Consider the following 18,335-nt stretch of genomic DNA (forward strand, 5'->3'; position numbering starts at 1 on the left):
AAAAAAAAAAAAATCCAGAATCAATGAATATGCAAATATTATTCATCTCAAAACTTTAACTGCTGAACACAAGATGTCTCCTACTTCACTGATAAAATCTGTGTTTGAGCCCACTTACACATTACGTTCACACATCACACATGTGTAAGTCGTATACTGGACAGCAATTAGCTCCAAACTAGCTGTGATGTCACAAATCCTGCTCGTTAGTACACGTGTTAAAGTGAGATTCAAGTTGAGCTCAGAGAGATTTTCCTCCTTCAGCAGATGAACGTAAAAACAAACTCTGCACAAACATCATTCAGCAGAGAGACGAGAACAACGTCCAACTGAAGGAAGAAGAAGAAAACATGTTTTTGACTACTAGTACTATTACTACTACTACTACTAGGGATGCACGAAATTATCGACACGTCATCGGTATCGGCCGATATAAGCTCTAAAATGAAATATCGGCATCTGCCAAAATGAACACTTTCTGCCGATCATGAGAGGCTGATTTGTCGCCATCTCCTCAGCCGCAAAACTGTTCTTCCCTCAACGGACTGTTTCACCCTGACGGTCCCGGTGCTTCACTTCACTCAGCTGCCCGTCAGACCAGCTGCTTCTTCTAGCGGAGGCTAGCTGGCTGTGCTTCCCTCCAGTAATGCTGCTGCTAACGCTCCGCTAGCCTCTCAGCTAACGTTAGCCCCGGTTCTCCATGTGGATCCAACCGGAGCACCGAGCCCCGGTTTGTTATTCAGGTTAAAGTGGGAAGAAGCAGCCATCTGGAAAATAATATGTGCATATATCGGCATCGGCATCTGCAATCGGTCACAATGAGTTGGAAATATCGGCATATCGGATATCGGCAAAAAATCCAATATCGTGCAACTACTGCTACTACTTCTACCTCTTTGCAGTAAAAAACCCACAATAGATTCTGAATCCTATTAACAAGTAGTTGAAGAAACATGAAATGCTTCACAGTAAAGTGGACAAAAAGACTTTGAGTCTGCTCATTTATCAAAGTAGCAGGTTTATTAAGATGAGCTCAGACAGGAAGCTCGTTGCGTGAAGGCTGTCACTGCTGAACACGGGGACGATGTTTGTAGTTGTGGTGAACATGAAGGTCAAACAACTTAAGAGTTTAAAGCTGCGGGAAAAATCATACGAGGTGGTGACCTTTCCTCTCAGAACTGCATGACTGATCCATCTACCAGCGATACATATATAAGCTTCGTTTCTTCTCAGATTTTGTTTCAATTTGGTCTTTAAATGCAAACTTTGTGTTACTACTCTAGCCAGTAGGAGGAGCTGTAGCCTGTAACAGCTGAAACCACCAGCTTTTACTTCAGAAGGACACTAAGTTTGTTACACTATCAGCAACAGAGGACGTTCTGTGGTGTAAAATGCACTGACTTGGCAAGAAAAGGAAAGACATTGAGGGTTTGAGACAGATGTTATAGTCAGGAGGCTGTGAAATAGATGATTGATGTTTCTGTCCTCCTCTTAGACGTCAGCATGAACTCCGCCTACACTTGACTGGATGAACGCACCGCCTGCTGGGCTGTCAGTCATCTTTTGATTCTGACTGTGTAACTGCAAAAAGATATGGTAGCTTTTATGGAAACATCAAACTCCTTCAAAGATTCTCAGTGATTCTGGTCAAACAGTATCAAGAAGAACAAAGTGATCTCAGAGAATCACCCAAAGAGGTTAAAAAGGTCATTGACTACTTGCCAGTTTGGAGAACCGAAGCAGCTATTAGATTAATGACTTTTCTCTCTACATCTCTATAATCCTCTCAAAAGCTCTTTGAATGTCCTCAAAGACTCCTGAAAGATCTGTGCGATGTCCACAAGAACCGCTTAAAACTCTTTAAAGACTTGGACCTGCTTCGAGAACTTTTGGAACCTGTTTACTGATTCTCTGAAATACCATTGGAACCCGTTCAAGAACTGCTGTCGGGCTGCATCCAGACTGGAAACAGCTGTGGAGCCACTGATTAACGCATTTATAGCAGTTTATAATACTCACAGATGAGAATTTACACTCCATTAAATTATCACGATGGCGACTGTTATATATTTCGGAGTGACGATCGCGAGGTAAACAGTTGAATACAGCGTTCATGTGATTGGACCCACCTGGTGCTGACACTCTAACGTCAATCTAAAGATGTCCTAACTGTCTCAAGTACTACAGGAACCTCTTCAGGGACAAATGGAAAAACCTCAATGTTACATTTAAGGACTTCTACCAAAATCAGACAATGACTAACATCTATAATACATCATTCAAATTGTTGTTAATAAGGTTCAGGAGTTTGGAGTAAAGGTCTCAGAAAGATCAAAATCCGATGTGCATGAATTGAATGTTAAAGAAAGCCATGGGTCCTAAAAGGGACCTGAAATAGACCCGAGAATAAAACAATCAGATCTAAAATGTTGACTGGAAAAAGCTCCAAACAGCACTGCAAAAAATAACAATCCTGCAGGTGGAAATGTGAAGCAACTGTCAAGTTTTTCCTGCATTTAACAGCATTTCCGGATAAATCTGTTAAGATGCAAAAATACATTGTTGGATCCTTGATGGTTGATGACACAGCCCCCCCCTCCATAAGATTAATGTTGGACTCAGTTGATATTTACATGGTGCAAATGTTTAATTCTTATTTGTTTGGCTAATTTGCAATTAATCAGATTACCAAAACAAATTGACATGCAGTGAAACTGGGGGGCTTATGGGACCCCTGAGAGTCTAGTCCCCCCACCCCCCGTGGGGCAGTTGCACGATTTGCATGGTTGGTAATTCAGCCATGTTTCACAGTTCACCCTCTCCATCTTGCCTCAGAAAACACATTTTTACTCCTGTGATGATCAGAGTGGAGAGAGAGAGAGAGAGAGAGAGACCACTTGAATCCACTCGAGTATCAGACACACTGACACACAGATCAGAGACCCACAATAACACACGATGACTGGATAAAATTAGACTGAATGTAATTTGGAATCAGCCCCGTGCAGGTCTCGGTTACTGGGAGCTGAGTGGACCCATGAAGACCTCAAATTAGGAGAGGCGGTGAGTCTCATCATCATCAAAATCTAATCTAAATTCGTTGGCAAGTATCTGAATTAATTCAGCCGATGTTTTCCAGACTGAAATCTCTCGGAGGTTTTGGTGTGCAGCTGTGGTCTTAACCTGAGTACAGTTAAGATGTAAGGAAAGTGAAGGCGGTACACCGAGCGGGGGGGTCCTCACAAGTGCTGTAATACGGAAGTGTGTGTGTGTGTATGTTAAGAGCTCTGACTCTGCTGTCGGCCCAGCAGAAAACACGCTGCGCTGTTTCCTTCTGCATATGGTTGAATTAATCTGAGAGAAGAGAGAGAGATCAACAGATGAAGGGAATAAATCTGTTTTCCTGAATCTTGGCCCAGTGTTTTTTCTTTGTCTGTTTTAATTAACAGACAGCTGATAGGAATAAACGGAGCATCTCCTGGCAAACACGGTCCTGCCTGTGTGTGTGTGTGTGTGTGTGTGTGTGTGTGTGTGTGTGTGTGTGCTCGCCAGAATCACTTCAACCATTAAAATTCTTTGCTTTGTTTATTTTCTTGTGATCAGTACAAAATGTTGTTATTTATGACAGTCAGTTAATTGTACTTTACCTTTACACAATAACTGTAGACACACCTGAAAACTCACCTTGATGTATCTCCTGGACACACAAACACTTTATAACCTGCAAATATCACCTAGAGGTCACCTGGACACATCACCTGCATATAATTTGCAGACATCACCTGGGCACACCATAGACTGTATAAAAACATGGACGTAGTTGCCGTGACGTCACCCGTTGGTTTCTGAAGAGTGGTTTTGAAGGTCAAAGTGAGCCGCTCCAGCTGTCGCCATCTTGGCAGTATATGACTCTGCCTAACTCCCAGCCAATCAAAAATGGGCAAAGAGGCGGGCCGAATGGCTGAAACAAGCCACCTAGCGGCTGGCGGACCTGTCACTCAAAGCAGCCATGTCCTTCATTATGCATAACTTTACGGCTTAATAAAATTTAAACGGGTGAGTTATAAAAAAATTCACCCCCCGTACAGTTGTCATGAAAGGAGAAATTAGCTACAGAGACCTAAACCGTTTTTTGTACCAGGCTGTAAACATGTTTATTTCTGCTGTAAAGTTGGGCATTTTAACATGGGGGTCTATGGGGATTGACTCGCTTTTGGAGCCTCATGGTCATTCAAGGAATTGCAGCTTTTGGCACTTCAGCATTGGCTTCATTTTACAGCCCCGGAGGTTGCCACTTGGGATACACACAGACCTTTGTCTGACCTGCAAACATTATCTGTAAATAACCTACAAACTTCACTGAAGACTTCATCTGTAAATAAAAAAATACCCTGAACCACCTGACACCTGGTCATATGACACCACCTGTCGCACGCAGAAGACCTGCAAGTATCCCCTGGACACACCTGGACATGTCACCTGTATATAACCTGCACACATGACTTGAACACACCTGGACATGACACCTGTACTGCTACTGTAATTACTTCTCACACATTACCGGTACACACCTGTATGTGACCTGCAGACATCATGTGGACATTGATTTTCAGGCCACGTCACCTGTATACTGTATAACCAGGACATACCTGGATATGCTGCCTGTATATGACCAAGACACCTGATCAAGTCACCTGTTTACATCATAGACTAGCATGTGAAGCATCTGATGACATCACACTGTATGTTATTTTGTGAAAGCAGGATAATTTTTGTTGGTTGGAGCCAAAAACATTGAAACACCTGGAGCACGTTGAAACAGAGGAGGGTCAAGACAAATCTGACTGGTGTATTAATTAAGTAGCCACCAAGAAACACATGAAGAAGAACTGAGACCAAAATGTAGCATGAGTATAACTAAACTTTGTATTTTGTTTGAGCAAACATCTAGAGACCATCAGTGAAACTGCATCTTAAAAGAGATCTCCACCAATTAGCATCTCCTATAACATTGATGGACCAACGATGGACAGTCTACGCATTCTTCTTCCTTTTTCAAAACCTGGCACCTACAGTACCCACAATGCAACTTGATTTATTTCATTTGACTGTACAGATTTGGGTTAGTAATGCAAGTAGTGGCTAATGCAACCTGGAGATGGAGATGAGGACCAGGTCACACAAGCTGCTAGACGCTCCGACTGACTCTCATCCAAAAAGCTTCAACTTCTCTCTAAAACTACTAAGTCAATAATTATTTTCAATGACTCATTATGGTCTAAATCTCTAAATTCAGGCCCTCTAATAAAGTGTGCTGGTGATCATTTTGTTAATAAGACGTGGGGACTTATTGCAGCTTTGATGTCGGCCACAACGGACTCATGAGACATCACTTGAGGCAATTTTCACTCAACTCTCTCCGGAGACACAAAAGGCTTTAAACATATGTAGTAATACCTCACAACAGCTGGAAACACACTTTGATGTGTAGAATCGACGGACTTCCTCTTTAAATCCAATGAGAACTGGCTTCACTGTTTTTTAAAACATCATCTGTGTTCATGTGTGTGTCTGAACTAATCAACTCTCATCATGTGTTTCCTTCAGCTGAACACAAGTAAACAGCCTGTCTGCTCACATTTCACTCCACATGATCTCCATCTGTTCACCTAAGAACAACAATAACAACAACAACAACAGCAGCTCTGAACTCTTAACCTGTCAACAACAGCATCGTATATCCAACACGACATTGATACCGCTTTAATTTTTATCACCAGTCTGATGTTGATCCCAATATATAAATATATAAATATATATATAATAGATCCAGACTGTGAGTCAACACGGCGGGTAGAAATACAAAAAAAATCCTTCAGATTCGCTGTGGAATATAAAACCATCATAAGGATCAGATTTTGATATAATTCTTTAAAACTTCACTCTTTAAGTCGTCAGATCATCCCGTTGTGTCTGATAGATGTCGACATAAAAAACATGACAGCAGCAGAACTGGCTAATCTGACAGACGGCTGCAATACAAACACACACATATACACACACAAACATGTATTACTATGCATGTGAGAATTTACTACAACCACAGTACCGTACCTCACCACTAAATACTTAACTAAAACCCCTTCACTTAACTTATACTGCTCTTAATTTTGACTTAAACCTTAAATGAAAGTGGTGTTTGTCCCTCGATGGGAGGTAGTTTATACCTGCTCAATAAATACCTGAATGTTGTCATTTCATATCTTAAACCAGATGTTTTAGCCGAGCTAGCAGCGTGTTGGTCCAACACTTTGGTGAACCGCTGACTGAAATATCTCAATAATTATTGAATGGATTACCATGACTACTAACTAACTAATACTCATCAATGTCTTCTTCTTCTTCTTCTGCTTCTTCTTTTGCTTCTTCTTCTTTTGCTTCTTCTTCTTCTGCTTCATCTTCTTCTTCTTCTTCTGCTTCTTCTTCTGCTTCTTCTTCTTCTTCTTCTGCTTCTTCTTCTTCTGCTTCTTCTTCTTCTTCCTCTGCTTCATCTTCTTCTTCTGCTTCTTCTTCTGCTTCTTCTTCTTCTGCTTCATCATCTTCTGCTTCATCTTCTTCTGCTTCTTCTTCTTCTTCTTCCTCTTCTTCTGCTTCATCTTCTTCTTCTTCTGCTTCTTCTTCTTCTTCCAATTGCCACATGTAAATATAACCAGATCTGTACTGTACACAGGGCTATGCATATTCATGTAATTAGCCTCAAACATCCAATAAACAGGTACTGTATAACTCATCGTTCCTGCGCTGTAGATTTATATACATGAGTCTGAGATTAAATTGAAATTTAATGCATTCTGGATTGGTAACACTAATCACAGCATAATTTTGATAAATAACATTTATTAAGAACGTTTTCAACCCTAAAAATCTAATTCCCACAATGTGCATGTGTGAACAGATTGTCCCCATAACATGATGAATACCTACACAGTCCACGTACAGCTGAACACATTCCTCTAAAACAGGATTTAAAAATTAAAGTCTGTTTCTGTTTTCCAGTTAAAATCCTTACAACTGAACTAGCTGATTATTGAAAGCTTCAAACGGTCTCTCTCTCTCTCTCTCTCTCCCTTTGTGAGTGTGTGTTACTATACAGTATATGTGTGTGTGTGTGTGTGTGTGTGTGTGAGAGATAAATGGCTTCAGGATGAAACAGGAGTGCAAAGCTGCAGACAAAACATGACTTTATCATTTCCCTTTCTTCTCACTCTCCCCTCTAAAACTAACAAAGCAAATGGAGAAAGATGCACACACACAAAAAAAGACAAGAGTGGTTTTCTGAAAAAGTGAAGGAGAGTCAGACTCAGACAAAAAAAAAAAAAAAAACACCATTAAAACATTTTTATGACACGTCCGATAATATTTATGACTTAATATACTGTCGAGCATCAGAGTCTGAAGCTTAACATTGTTATTCAGTCTCTGTTCTTGCTCCACGCCAGCAGTAGCCTGAAGGTAACGTTCATCCAGACTCAGCAGCAGCAGCAGCAGAGAGAGAGAAATGTGGCTTCGGAGGCCAAATCTTAAAGGAAATTAAATGAAAAGGACGCATTCTTCTGTCAGCCGAAGGCGCCGCAATATTTACACTCAACCTTTTGCATTTTCATCATCAATGAAGCCATATAGAACCATGATGACCTGATGATTCAGCTGCTTTGGACAGTTAAAGGGCCATAACGCACAAATTACAAAGAACATCCTGGAGTTTCTCACTTAATTCATCTTGTAGCTTCATTTAATGAAGTTAATGAAGTTGTTCTTGATGCTCCACAGACTTCATTGTGAACAGTTTTCATAGGGACTATTTCTTTAGTGGAAAGTAGTTCCTTGGAAGCAGAATACTAGAAGTGAAATGTCATTTACCTCCATGTTATAATGAGACCGGATGGAGGCCAAAATGTCAACCATAAAAAAAAAAGTCTCTTCCTAATCAGAAGGACAGAAAGCAACAACAAATATCAAACTAAACCATAAATAAAATAACATAAAGCTACTGTTTATTCCACATGAAAGCATCGACCTCGCTAACGCTTTTGTGTCTGAACAGGAACAAATCCCTGCAGCCAGGTTCCAACATCTGGTAGAAATCCTCCCCAGTATTCCCACCAGAGGCAACTCTGCCTCTAGAAGTTACATTTATATACAACTAAACTGCAATATATTTAGCAGGAAATATATTTAATATTATTTTCTGTCAACATAATGAGGAAAAGTTTGTTAATTAATGTATTTGGCGAGTTGAATGTATGTTTTTTTTCTGTCTAAATATCTGATCTTGCAGTATAACATCCTCTGGTAGTAAACATGTACTTTTTTAAAGAGAAGAAGCCACATTAGTGACTGAATGAGACGGTGTTCTGCTCTCTTTCTGTCTTCGTTCATCTCTTTGTATCTCTTTATTCTTCTTCAACGGATGTCGTCTTCGTTCTTTCTCTCTTTCACTCAGTTTTCTCGCCTTTTCGTCTTTTATATCTCTCTCTCTCTCTCTCTCTCTCTCTCTCTCTCCTCCTCCTTGTTTCTCATTTCTCTCTTCACTGACTGAAACCTTTAAATTTTCTTCTGCTTCATCATGTTTGTCTGCTTGTCACGTATTTTATATCGTACTGTAAAAACAGGATCATCTCCTCTGCTGTTGTTGTTGCCCGAGGAGCTTCGTAACACACACACACACACACACACACACACACACACACACACACACAGCTCATTGGTGTTTCAATTGAAGCTGTTTTGACTTCTGCCAAGTTCAGTCGGTTTACAACTGGATCATTTGCATCTGTTAAAGGAAAAGTCGTTTTATTTATTTTTTTGTTTTGCAGCCTGGCTCTCATTTCAGGGTTTACTATTAACTTGTTGTTCTATTTAAAATCAAAGTAACATGCAGCTCAGTGTTAAAGAGGACGTATTCTGCTCATTTCCAGCTCTTTATTTATATTCTGGGGCTCTACTGGAATATCTTTGCATGATTTCCAGTTAAAAACTCCTTATTTATCTTCTACTGGTCCTTTATGCAGCCCCTCAGTTCAGCCTCTGTCTGAAACAGGCCATTTTAGCTCCTGTCTCTTTAAGCCCCGCCTCCTGATGAGCTCACTCTGTTCTGATTGGTCAGCTTCAGGAAGCTCTGCTCCAGAGGCTATGTAAACAAACTATAGCGGCAGGATTTCAACTTCTCAAATACATCCATAGATGTTCGAGTTGAAGTCTGATCTCAGATATGATAGTGAACAACGTGAACAACACATAGAAACACCTTAGCAACCGCCTTAGCAACCAAGGCTACAAAACAAGGTAGAAAAAAACATTGCAAACGGAGCCTTCAGAGCAGGTTGAAGCCCTCACTTTTGACTTGCAGGCAGCATTTCTACATACGTTCACCTCAAATTTTGGAACTTTGACCCTGTTTAACCTTTGACATCATAACAGGATAAAAATAACAGAAAATCAGAAAAAGCTGAATATGTCCCCTTTAAAGACACAGCAGCAGGTTGAAGCTCTGCCAGATAAAATACTACTCATTCAGCTGCTGCAGGTGTATCGTTGTCTCTAAAGGGACATTTTTTTAATCTCATAAACATTATTTAAAGCAGCACACTGTTGTTCTGACATGTCTGCACATGAGGGACGTGCAGACCTGAGAGCTGAACACATTCAGACGCCATCAAACCTGTTATTGTTTACTTCTGCCGAGGCTGCCGAATACCTTTAAAAGTAATTATTCTAATAATAATGCTGCATCAAAATAGAGACGGCGAGAGACAAACAGCAGCACAGCGAAGGTCTGGATTTCATAAGAAAACTGGAAAACGATCAGGATGTAAAATAATCTGAACAGTTTCTGGTTCTGTATCGAAACTAATCAGTCGTTCCTCGGTACACACGTGTTTTTTTGGGTTTTTTAAATATCTAACTAACAAAAAGATGAGCCAAAACATCACCACTGTGGCAGAAGTAACAAGTGAACACATGATGTTGTTGCTTCCTGCTTTCTGGTTTTTGTCTGATCCTGATCCAGTACGCTGACTAAACCGGAGATAAAGAGATAATTTTATCCATTTCTATTTCTACTTTATTCATTCTTTTTTTTTATATATCGTCCTTTTTTTATATATTTTGCTTTGTTTTCATTAATTTTGTATTGTGAAGCACTTTGTGACGACTGATCTAGAAATGTGCCGTATAAATTATACACAAGTTTACTTACTTACTTACTTATTTATCATCTCTTCCCAGCTCCGTAGCTCCACATTCCAAGTCCCAAAATCCTCATGGCTCCATAAATTAGAGCCGTCAAGTTGTCAGAGCATGAACTAAGCTCTAAACAAGCACTGATGGAGGTGAGGAGGAGGAGGAGGAGGAGGAGGAGGAGGAGGAAGGAGGAGGTTTAAATCTTTGAGACCAAAGTGTGGACAATAAAGTTCCTTCTTCTCTGACCGGTAACAATCTGTGGCTGTTGGTAGAGAGACGACTTTGTACATGAACAGATTTATTTCTTTTCTGTGTCCGAGGTTTAACAAGATATTTACACACACACACACACACACACACACACACACACACACACACTCAACCGTCCTGCTGTTGTGGTCTATTCTGTGTGATTCAACGTCGTAACTGCAGCCTGCTCTTCATCTCAGCAGGTTTCACCGACCTCGCTGCTTCCTAACAAGCGTCACGCTGTTTGTATCTTGTCTTCATTGTATCTTCAACACAAACATTTCCAATATTCACCTCAAATTTTTTGCCCCTCGGAAAACATGTTTGTCCTGCTAATGGCGCATGGTGACATCATCAGTCGTTCAGGAGTCGGCTTTCGCCCCACATTTTTATCTCTCTCATATTTCTCAGATCCTGTTTTGTTGTGTTGGATGTGTTAACGTGTGTTTTTATGTAACTTTATGACACGTATTGTGTGCTGCGTCTTAAATCACATACTTCTGTACTTACACTTAACATTTTGAGTGCATAAGTGCGTTCACACTGAGAAGTCAGGAAAACGCAGTGCACTCAAAACGGTCAAAAAGTTGAGTGTGGAACTATGGACACTTCTCGCCCTCAATGGTCGCCATCTTGGCTACGTAGCGGAAGGGGAGGGACCACTTTTCAAACTGGGAATGGCGGCCACATCGCCACATTATACAAATGTAAGTTATACATGTGTTTTTTAGCACTAAGCACCACTATACTGTTGTCAGATATAAGCCATCAGTATGTTTTTTGGGTTAACGCGAATGCTAACGCTAGCTAATGCTAACGCTAGCTAATGCTAACGCTAGCTAATGCTAATTTGCGATTGTCATTTCCGGTAAGTGCACAACGGCTGTGTTTGATTTGAGACAACACTACCCTGTCAAAATTCGTGCACTACGCCAGTAAGTACGTAGTGTACACAGTGTACTAACAGAAGTATGTGATTTGAGAGAAAGAGATAAATTGTCTCAAGAAACTTCCTGTTAAATAAAGTTAAATTTGGAAAAAAAAAAAAAAAAAATCATATTTGTCCATCATATTTGACAGATTTCCTGTCTTTGGAAAACTTAAGAGTAAATATTGAGTGTAAGTGGACTTTTTACTGTGAATTTTCAGTCAAACTTCCATTTCTAAGGTCAATAAAAGAACCTTCATACTCAAAAAACGACACTTTCAGGGTTGAAGATCTGAAACCGAGTCGATGTAATCGTCGTGGTCGTCAGACACGTTCCTACCTGGTGGCAGATCTCGTGGACGACCACCATGGTCAGCTCCATCTGATAGGACGACGACGACACCTCAGCGTCCAATAGGATCTTCTGCTCCACGAAGACGCTCAGCCCCCAGTTCTCCATGGCGGCGTAGGGATGTTTCGGCACCGCCAACAAGTCTGAAACACAATAACACATTACGGCCTTTCAACACACGCTGCCATTAATAAACACACAGTCGATTTCATCCAGTGAGATTCAACCATTTGAATAAGAGGCGACGGCCGCTGTGACAGAATGACTGCCGGCATCAGAGCAGATCCCATTTTGGGTTAAAATTAAACTCATGAGTCATTTTAACAACCTGCCAAAGAAGCTTTTTATCCTCACAACATGGATATATGGAGTTTTCAGATATAACTCTACATATATGTATATGAGAGAGAGAAGCAGACAGATGTAGAGGAGAACGAGGACGAAGGAGGAGAGAGAGGAGAAGGAGTTTTTGAGTAAGAGAGGAGGAGGAGGAGGAGGAGAGAGGTGGTGAAGAAAGAGTTTACCTTCAGTAAAGATGATTTATTAGAGAGGAGGAGAAGTAATTAAAAGTCAAACGCCTGAGAAAGTAAAGTTACCTCGCCGGGCGATGAGTCAAGTCAAAGTGAAAGTCATCCGCTGTCGTAAAGCTTTGTGATACTGAGTGAACTTGAGGATTGAAAGCTGAGCTGAATTGTGCTGCGTGTAAAGAAATAAAACAGCAACGTTATACAACTCGCCTTCAGAGGTTTCTTTGACCTGCAGGAACAGATTAAAGGTTAAAGTTTGAACTTTATCCTGTTTTTGTTAGGGCTGTAGTCTGCTGGTCGACTAATTGGTCGATTAATCTCCGTGTTATTTTCATAAGGAGAAAAGTGCTACATCAACAGCTTTCCAGGATTAATCCATTATTTCCTGCACTCCTACTACAGTAATTACAGCAGCCTAGTCAAAGCTGACAGAGTGCCTTAAGGCTACCATAATTACTGCAGTAGCAGGGCAACTAAACTGTCCAATTTTGTTAACTTGCTCAGCTTTCATTGATTTGGTCATTTTCCTTGATGTTTGTGCTTCTGCTGTGGTTAAGTAGCCTACGTAGTTAAATGGTTTCTTTATTCGTCTGTTTTAATTGTGTTTATTGTTGATATACGACCAAGAGTCTGCACAGGGTGTTTTATTTTGAAAATTGACCGGATGCTCAATGCTGTTTCTGTGTCTGACTTCCTGCCCAGCTCCATCTGCTCTGTGCTGCTCGACGCGACCTCTGTAAAAAATAGACGAGGCGCCTATCTTTAGCGCAGCGGCGCGGAAAGACGCTTCTGGGACGCTTCTGAAACACGCCACAGCGCGCCCGGTGGAATTTAGGGGTAACTGCACTCAACGTTTACTGAATCAGTGTTTCTCCTATAATTATCACAACAAGAACTCCCGCCAGGCCAAGAAATATTTTTAATGCCAAAAATAACGCCAAATATCCATCCATTCGGAAATCAATAGTGTTTGGGAGTCTCTGTGCAGCGCTGTTCCGGTAGGTAAGTCAACCTCTGTGTTGTTACCTGGGAAACTATTGCGTAGTATGTTAGCGTAGCGAGCGGGAAAGAGTGAGTGGCAGAGAAGTGACGGTGGATGTGAGAGGAAAAGGTTAGTGGTTAGTTGTCAGTCTGGCAGTAAATGTACAGTTCAGACTACAGTGTGTCAGTTAATAAATGCTAAAAAGTCACGTCTGTTGTTTCCCCAAGTGCTGGGAAAGTGAAGGGGGTTAGCTCCAAAGTTAGCAACAATGGGCTAGCATAACCTGGAGACGCAAAACAGAGAAATAATTGATTAGTTGAAGATTATGTACGATTTTCTAGTTTTTGCTTAGTTTTACTTGATTTGGAAGCTTCTGACACTGGAGGAGTAAAAACTGGAGCAACTCCTGTAACATAAAGAACAACTTTATGATGAGACCAACTTTCATCAGGGTCCGAAACATGTCGGTCTCATAATAAAGTTGTAATAAACCAGCTGTGCGCTAACTGTCCAGCACAAAATGGTAGAAAAGTAAAGTGAGAAAAAAAAACCCAGATTTTTCTCAAGAGTGGATGGAAGTCAAACCAGAAGTGGGACAAAGAGTGAAAGCAAGACATGTGCATCCATTCAGTACAAAGGTTGAGCTGTTTGAAGAGAAAAGGGAAGAAGAATAGTAAGAGCAGGAAATAGGTTTCCTTTCAGTGAAAAAACCTGATTAAGGGGGGAGGAGGAGAGGAAAGAGAGAAGGTGAAAAAGGTGAAAATGAGGTTTTTCACTATAAGAGAAACTTGATTTTTTTTTTTTTTTTTGGAGAAAGAAGAAGCGTTTCATTCCTATAAATGAGTTAAAAAAAAAAAAAGAAAAAAGAGTTCAGGTCCTCATTTAAATTTAAATTCTGAAACATGAAGTGACCTTCATCAGTGTGATGGGATCATATGAACAGTCTGACTAAATCTTCACAAGGATCCAAAATGAACAAACCGGTCAGAAAAAGACTCTTGCTGCACTATTTTATTTTTAGAACAGAAAAGAGACGAGAGGGAGAGGAAGGAAGGAAAAGGTAGAGTTAAAAGAATATACATATTCCTGGCAAATTAAAGCAGACAGAAGAGAAGAAACCTCCAGGAATATATAAAGCTTTAATGTTAGATATCTCAACAAGTCCTGAACACACTCGTACTCCCCAGACGACGAACCTCTCTGGTTGTAATGACACTGTGACATTTCCTTTTCCCCCAAACTCAAGACAAACTTTACATTTCATTCTCTACTACGACTACGACTCTATAAATCATCAGTATGTTGTTTGTTCTGTACAAGACATTTGTGTTTCAAGATATGAGCAGTGAAGGAAGAAGTGCTCAGATCCTTTACTGCAGTAAAAGTACCAATACATCAATATAAAAATACTCCATTACAAGTAAAAGTCCTGCATGAAAAATCCTCCTACAGTAAAAGTACATAAGTATTATGAGCTTGATGTAGTTAAAGTATTGCAGTAAAAGTACATAAGTATTATGAGCTTGATGTAGTTAAAGTATTGCAGTAAAAGTAGTGGTTTGGTCCCTCTGACTGATATATTATTATATATGACATCATTAGATTATTAATAGTGAAGCATCAGTGTTAGAGCAGCATGTTACTGTTGTAGCTGCTGGAGGTGGAGCTAGTTTACACTACTTTATATACAGTTAGCTAGTTTAGTCCAGTGGTTCCCAACCTAGGGGTCGGGCCCCTCCAAAGGGTCAGCAGATAAATCTGAGGGGTGGTGAGATGATTAATGGGAGAGGAAAGAAGAAAAAACAAAGTTCTGATACACAAATCTGTTTTCAGTTTTTGGACTTTTTCTCTAATCTTTGATTTTTGCTGAAATATTGGATCATTTGAACATTTATTGAAATGAAAGCATGTGAGAAGTTTAGAGGGAAAAATCACTATTTGGTGGAGCTGTTAACAACTCATAGACATGTGAAATGTGACCCCGACTACACACTGCTTTTTGTAAGACGTCAAAAGCCAAAAAGGTTGGAAACCACTGGTTTCATCTTTAACAATGTGTTGTATTTTAAAAGCTTGTTATATTATCCATTGTGTCAAATCTTCATGTGAAGAATAACTAAAGCTGTTAAATTAATGTAGTGGAGTAGAAAGTACAATATTTCCCTCTGAAATGTAGAAAGTAGCATCACATGGAAATACTCAAGTAAAGTACCTCAAAATCATACTGAAGTACAGTACTTGAGTAAATGTACTCAGTTAGTTTCTTAATGAAACGAGGTGTACGCTCCAGTTTTTGTTTCTCCTCACAATAAAGCTTCAGGCGGTGCTTTAAAGGTCAGTTTGTACATTTAGTTTTCTACACGGACGAACGTCAGTCTGGTCTTTAGCTGAACCTGTCAAGCATCCGAGCACAGAATGACATCACTGCAGTTTGACAGCTGTCGATCATCAACATGATCTGTGTTGGGTTATTGTTGATGCTCATGCTGGCAGGTCGTATAGTGAGCTAAAACACACACACACACACACACACACACACACACACGCAGCAGTCTATCAGTTTGTATCTTGCTCAAAGTGTCTTTTCCTCTCATTTTTGATTCCATCCATCCTTCCTCTGTAATCACAGACTGGCACACTGCTCTTGTGGAGTGGTACGTTCAGAGAAGCCTGAATAAATATATTCAGAGGAGAGAGTGGATCTAACATAGCCTGTGTCAGCCATTAGCCGATGAATCAATAAGAGAATGTTAAAGGGGGCGTATCCTGCACATTTCCAGCTCTATGTTTATATTCTGGGGCTCTACTGGAATATCTTTGCATGATTTCCAGTTAAAAACTCCTTGTTTATCTTCTACTGGTCCTTTATGAAGCCCCTCAGTTCAGCCTCTGTCTGAAACAGGCCGTTTTAGTTCCTGTCTCTTTAAGGCCCCGCCTCCTTATGAGCCCACTCTGTTCTGATTGGTCAGCTTCAGGAAGGTGCCGCTTGGGAGACTTCATCAACAAACCATGAAACTACTTTTTCTCGTTTCGAGCTGACGTCAGCTTGTCGGTAAGGTAGAAAAAACCATCGCGAAGGAAGCGTCAGAGCAGGTTGAAGCCCTGACTTTTGACTTGCAGGCAGCATTTCTACATTCGTTCACCTAAAGTTTTGAAACTTTGACCATATTTAACAGAGATATCCAACATTTTAACAGTGCATAAACAGCTACTCTAGACTTTCCAAATGTTACTGGAATGAACAGATCATCTTGTGGTTATTGGTGACTGGGATGTTCAACCATGTTCACCATCTTAGCTTAGCATGTTCATATTCGCTAATTAGCACAAAACACAAATTACTGCAGTCATAAAGAAAAATATCGAACACACTGACATTTTGACCTGATGATGGCGCTAAAGGAAAAGTCAGAGGATCATCAAAGCATGTTTCAAATTCAAGGTAATCCATCCAATATTTAATATATTTCACTCAAAATCTCAAATATGAACTTCATGATGACACAAGAGGAAAAATCAGCGGATCACCAAACTCATCAGAATATATTATCTGGGAAAAACTGTGTAGATGTTGAGATATTTCAGTCTGAGCCAAGTGATGGACCAACCAACCAACATCGCCATCCCTAAAAACGCTAAATGCCGGTTTGCTAATCGAGCTTTCTTCTGTTTTGGATGGTGACACAAGAGGAAAAGTCAGGGGATCACGAATACATTATCTGGGAAAGATATTTCGTAGTCTTGTTGAGATATTTCAGTCTGAACCCAGTGATGGACCAACCAACCAGCTGCCATCCACAACCACGCTGCTCACCTGTCTAAAAATGCTAAATGCTAGTTTGCTAATCAAGCTTTCTTCTGTTTATATAATTGTAAACTGAACATCTTTTGGGTTTGATATAGAGGTCATCTTGGCTTTGGGAAACTCTGATTTCCTGATGTTTTATGAACCAAATGCATAATGAAAATAACTGTTACTTGCAGCCTGAATCACCTTCTTTCAGTGAGTTTTTATAAAGAATTACAAGATAAACATAAAACCTAAAAGGTTTTATGAGCCAGAATGAACCTTCATGTCCATAAATGATCCTTGTCTCTGGTGGTTTTGAACACATGCAAACAGGAGATCAGCCTCACAGCGGAGAGCCGAGTCTGTCAGTTATGTGAAAGTGTTTAAGAAGAGGTTCAACAGTCAGACTGAGCTGCACATGTTTGATTTTTAAAAGCAGAACTCCGCAGCAGCCGTCAGTCAGCTCTGTTTGGAAGTTAATCAGGTATGAACACACGTCATGATGCGACTCCTTCGGACCACCGGGTGTCCACTTTTACCCAGCGTGCATTTCTCTTTGGCGGAGTGAAGGCAGACGTAAAGACCCACTGTGATAAATTGTTCGAAGTAGGAAGAAAAGCAGGTTGGAGATGTTATTTCTCAACAATCCTGGATGTGTACTTTCATGCTAAAACTGCGGGTTACAGTGTAAATAAATGTGTAAAAACTGCCAAATAATTGTATCTGTTTTCTGGATGTGAGATGAGAGCGAGGTTACGCCACACAGTGTATCTTCAGTAGGTAGTTAATACATTTCATTGATTTTTTTTTCCCCCCTCAAAGAACATGATTAAAACAGTCAGACAGCAAGTAAACTGAAAGAAAAACATCTTTGTATATAAAGATGCTGATGGGGGAGAAGAAGAAGAAAGCTTTACAAGACAACCTCATAAAGCTTACAGGTGTTTTTTTATGTTTCCAATTGGCCTTAAAATTTGTCTTTTTGCTTGTAAGTTTTTGAGTTATGAATATTACATTTTGACAAAACAACAAACAAGTCAATAAATAACAACTGAGAGCAAAAAAAAAAACATCTCTGTGACTTTGTTAGTCAATAAAAAATGATGAGGCCATAGCTGAACTCTGTCCCAACACAGAGAGATGAAGTGGTTTTGTACCAGTAAACCTCATTGACTGGGCTTCCTGTTTGAGATGATGTAACTCTGGATTACACGCTTTGTACTGTAAATCTCTCCAATCTGAACTAAAGCACAGAAAAAAACAGG

At 40.2% G+C, this 18,335-nt stretch overlaps 1 protein-coding gene across 2 annotated transcripts in view; it reads right to left on the reverse strand.

The window, feature by feature from the left end:
* LOC137175656 (thyrotropin-releasing hormone-degrading ectoenzyme-like) overlaps window positions 1-18,335 on the reverse strand; it is a 204,256-nt gene that overhangs the window by 84,546 nt on the left and 101,375 nt on the right. For both annotated transcript variants that reach the window (XM_067581467.1, XM_067581468.1), the window contains one exon: window positions 11,760-11,914. In XM_067581467.1, coding sequence (XP_067437568.1) covers window positions 11,760-11,914 — 155 coding nt within the window. The remainder of the gene's footprint in view (window positions 1-11,759; window positions 11,915-18,335) is intronic.

Source organism: Thunnus thynnus, chromosome 23, assembly GCF_963924715.1.
Source record: "Thunnus thynnus chromosome 23, fThuThy2.1, whole genome shotgun sequence".
Taxonomy (NCBI): Eukaryota; Metazoa; Chordata; class Actinopteri; order Scombriformes; family Scombridae; genus Thunnus; species Thunnus thynnus.